Raw genomic sequence first — 4374 nt, forward strand, 5'->3', positions numbered from 1 at the left:
AATGCACGGAAAAAGTTTTGTGATGAGATTTCTTTTGGTCTAAAAGATAGGGAGATTTCTCTTGCAAAGGCTATGTTATTGATTGCTATTGAGGATGAAGCATTTATGTCTTATAATCGAGATATGGATGCTCGAGCAGTTGTAAAGGAGGGGCGAGAAGCTCCCAGTCTGTCAAAGGTTACCTACGAATGGGCAAGCTTAGATGCCTTTCCGCTAGCTGGCAGAAGCATTACAGCACGGTTGTCTGAGCTTGACATTATAGCAAAACAAGTGGAAGCAGAGTTAGTATCAAAAGAAATTGGGTGCCATTTGTTGCAAGTTTTGGAGGCGGTGAATTTTGTTCTTTTTGATTTACGAGGCTTTACTAGGTCATCTCTTCTTAACAATCCAAAGCAGTCATACTTGCATCAAGTGCTAAAATCTACATCTGGAAGTGGAATAATGGTAAGCATAATATATATTGAAGTTTGCCGAAGACTTGGAGTTACTATTGTAGGAGCTTGTGTTGGGGAAGAATTTTTGATATGGCCCAAAACTGAATACACTGAGGAGCTTTTTCAACTATCTGAAGGAGAAAGTTGGTTTGCTAAAGTAAATGGTGGTTGTGTTAAGCATCCTGGATCAAAAGCTTTCGATTTGAACAGCAGATCACTTCCAGATATTGAGCTTGGATCAAACAGAGACATAATTGCAGTTGCTTTGGCAAATCTAAAAAGGCTTTATTGGAAGCGTGCATCAAGGGCCCATCCTGGCTTATTGCTAACTTCTCCTCTTCGACCAGTGCACCATACTTCTGACCAGCCCAGCAAGTTTGATAACTCAAATGCTTTAACATTGCGCCCCCAAGAATTGAGATTGTCCATTATGTCATCTGAGAGGCTTCTCATTCTTCAACCACATAATTGGGCATTGCGGAGAGACCATGGCATGCTTTTATACCATAGCAGACGCTATGGAGAAGCCATCCAAGAGCTTAGTATTTGTATGGCCTTTGCCCCAGTGGAAGAAGCAAAAATTCTGGAGCCTTTTGTTGAAAAACTGCATCTAATGCGTGCTGAGTCTTCGTGGACACCTATGGAATTCAGTTCTCGGCCATAGGATTGTCTTTTGATGTACAATTAATAGTCCATTAGTTGAAGAACATGTTTTGATAGTTTCCTTTGAACATTTACCTTCTACTCTTTCCCTGCCTCCAGATGCAGATAGTGAATTACAGAGGCTTGCGCATACTCTTAAAAGATTTTTTTTCAGGAAGCATGGAAATGCAATGATTGTATTTGAAAAGTAATTGAATCTAAGGATCGCTAATCATGCTCATTTACAGGTTGTTCCCATACCTTTGGCCAAAGCACCAGCTGTGTGAAGTGAATTTTAAAAGGCAGGGAAGAAGTTAGGATTTGAGTTTGATGTGATTAGACCTGGAGAGATTGATATTGATGTCAGAATGTCATTGAAGAAAGTGTTACATGGAGGAATGGGCTATTTCTTTGTGGAGCACCTGATTCAGCTGGTCATTCTGGAAATGCTATTGCAACTGATAAAGGGCAAACAAGCAATGCATCCATTAATCAGCCAGTGAGGTACCAGCCAGCTTCATACAGTTATATTTGGAACAGTCAATGGTGTTATTGATGTCATTGCATCTTTTCCTCAGAAGAAATATCTGTTTCTTGAAAAGTTGCAAGCAAATCTTTTCAAAACAATCAAGGGAGTAAGGTGCTTAATCCATGAACACTGGCGATCATTTAGCTATGAAAGGAAGACTGTGTTTTTGAAATTACACAGCAGTTTCGTAGCGCGCTACGAAACTACTGTAGGTGATGATTTTTACGCAAATCAAGTAGGTGATGATTTTTACGCAAATCAAGCTGTTTTGAATTATAAGCGGGAATTTTGAAAGGGAAACATCTAAAAGGCATACAAGGCATCATCTGAAGCTATCTAACAGTTAACCAGGTCAAGACACGTGGAGATAATATGCATTCGAATCCAACTTTGGATTTTTGTCATAAAGGAAGCATATTTCATATTTATCACACTTCAGGATATGTGAAACAGTTATAGTTTGCAAAAGTTTTGGCTTTCACGTATGCAAACGGTGGACAACACATCAAAGACGTGGCAGTTTGCTCCATTTTGGGGTAATTAAAAGATAAAGGATATACTTCGTTGGATCCGGACATGTTAAGGCAGACTAAAGACCGATACACAGGGACAGTTTCATACATTTCAGGGTATTGGAAAGGATGTGTCATTAAAGATCAAACATGGAGCTTTGAACATCCATTACAGCCAAACTAAAGGGGAGCAGATGTCAAAGAACGAGGATCATTGTAATTAAAGCCATCATGCATGTAAAATGGAGTTAGAGTCATAGTTGATTTAGATCTCTAAGAAAACTCCAGTTAGCACTTTGTTGTATTTATTAATTAGTTAAATGGTTGATAGGTGTCATTAGAAGTAGTTTTCGAATTCCCCTCATGCTGGAGGAGGAATCTCGATCAGTTAGAATAAGAGCTCTATATATAGCTAAAACAACAATGTAATCAGGGTTGGAAAACTTTGTAACAGAGCATAGTATTTGGCTTATGTAAAGACTCACTTTCAGTAATATAATTTTGATTTTACTTCTCAGGATTCATGAAGGATTTCTTATATTCAGAATGTGTGATGTTGTCCTTTTCTTAGTTTTGTTTACAGTGGTATGGATGTATAATCACTCAGAATTCACTGAATGTGCTCTGATTTCCTGTATGCATCTATAAACTGTGTGGTTCCATATGAGTGTATGTTCTGAATATTCAAATGCTGAATGCCCTGACTTCCATGTAATGTCAAGATCTTTGTTATATTGAAGTGTTGTTGACTCCATAGGCCCAATGGATACTTGTTTAATGTATTTCCAGCATTCATATTTTTCACAGTTGTTCTACAAGAGTTAGCCATCTTAGTTTTAATCAAAATCATTATTTCAACCAGAGAGAGCCCTCTCAGGTTGAGGAGGCTAAGCCTCAGCCTAAAGCAGGTTTGAAATAGTTACTTAGAATCAACCTGACCAACAGCCTATCAGGGTCTGATTTTGAGATAACAGAACCTATTTCCTGATTTATTCATTTTCTATGGGAGTCATCCTGTAAGCTGCTTTATTTGGTAGATTCTCCCTTGGAATCAAATCTATATGATGATTGATTTTTCTAATGGGTGGTAACTCATTAGGCAAATCATTTAGAATGATATCACAATAATTATCCAACATCTCTTGAATTTCAATTGAAAAATCAGAAATTTTAGTGGAAGTAATTATTACCTTGGGTTTAAAAATCAATGCAAAATTTACCTCATCCTCTTCAATCTACTGCAAGTATTCCTTTCCGCTCAGCAATAGAATATTTGGATCAAATTTTCTTGATGCATCCTCCTCTTCCATAGGCAGCGATGTATGATTAACACCATATTTACCAAATTTGTATGTGTTCTTTTTCCCATCATGCATAACTCCTCTGTCATACTACCAATGTCTTCCCAGCAATATGTGACATACATCCATAGGCATCACATCACACATAATTTTGTCTTTGTATTTGCCCAACTACAACTCCACTTCACACTGTTCATTCACTAATAACTGATGTCCTTTTTGAAGCCATGACACCTTGTAAGGAGTTGACTGTCTCTTAGTCTTCAATTTCAACTTCTCCACCACTTCCGTAGAGACCAAATTATCGGTATTGCCACTATCAATTATCATTTGACAACATTTTCCTTGAAACTTGCACACAATCCTGAAAAAAGTCTTTCTCTATGCTGGTTCAACAGCTTCCTTTGCTGGCTTTAAAAAACTTTGTTAACGACCAAAGATTCCCCTTTCTCTGGTACATTTTCTTCTTCTGGCACTTTTACTGCTTCTTCAGTCTGAGCAAAAATTACATTCCTCTTATATGTTCCTGTATTTTCTGGGCACTCATAGGCTCTGTGTCCCAGCTTGTTACATCTATAACATCTTTCTCTTCCTCTGCCTCTGCCTCCTCTTCCTTTGAGAAAAACTCCTTTTGCCACTTGCATCACCTTCTGTGGTTGTATGATGACTCGAGTTACTTCTAGCTCCATATCTAGGTGTTGTAGATCTTCCTCTACCACCTTGACTTCCCCTTCTTTGGAAAGTACCTCTACTTCTAGCAGATTGCTTCCTCATAAGTTTTTCCTCAGCTTTTAATGCCATGTAATAATCCTCTTCCACTGTTTAGGAGACAACAAACTTATCTCATCCTAGATCTCCATTCTAAGTCCATTTATATATCTTGCAACCTTTTTATTTGTATCTTGAATTTGTCCAGCTCTTATGCTCACCTTGTAAAATTCCTTTATGTATTTTTT

At 37.9% G+C, this 4374-nt stretch overlaps 1 protein-coding gene across 1 annotated transcript; it reads left to right on the forward strand.

The window, feature by feature from the left end:
* LOC149255924 (uncharacterized) lies at positions 1-1111 on the forward strand. Its single transcript, XM_089457332.1, has one exon. It carries the CDS (start codon positions 73-75, stop codon positions 1096-1098), a length of 1026 nt encoding a protein of 341 aa, XP_089313458.1. The 5' UTR covers positions 1-72; the 3' UTR covers positions 1099-1111.
* The last annotated feature ends 3263 nt before the right edge of the window (positions 1112-4374 follow it).

Source organism: Pinus tabuliformis, chromosome 7 (assembly GCF_031772625.1).
Source record: "Pinus tabuliformis cultivar Carrire ecotype Pingquan chromosome 7, CPIR1, whole genome shotgun sequence".
NCBI classification, from domain to species: Eukaryota; Viridiplantae; Streptophyta; class Pinopsida; order Pinales; family Pinaceae; genus Pinus; species Pinus tabuliformis.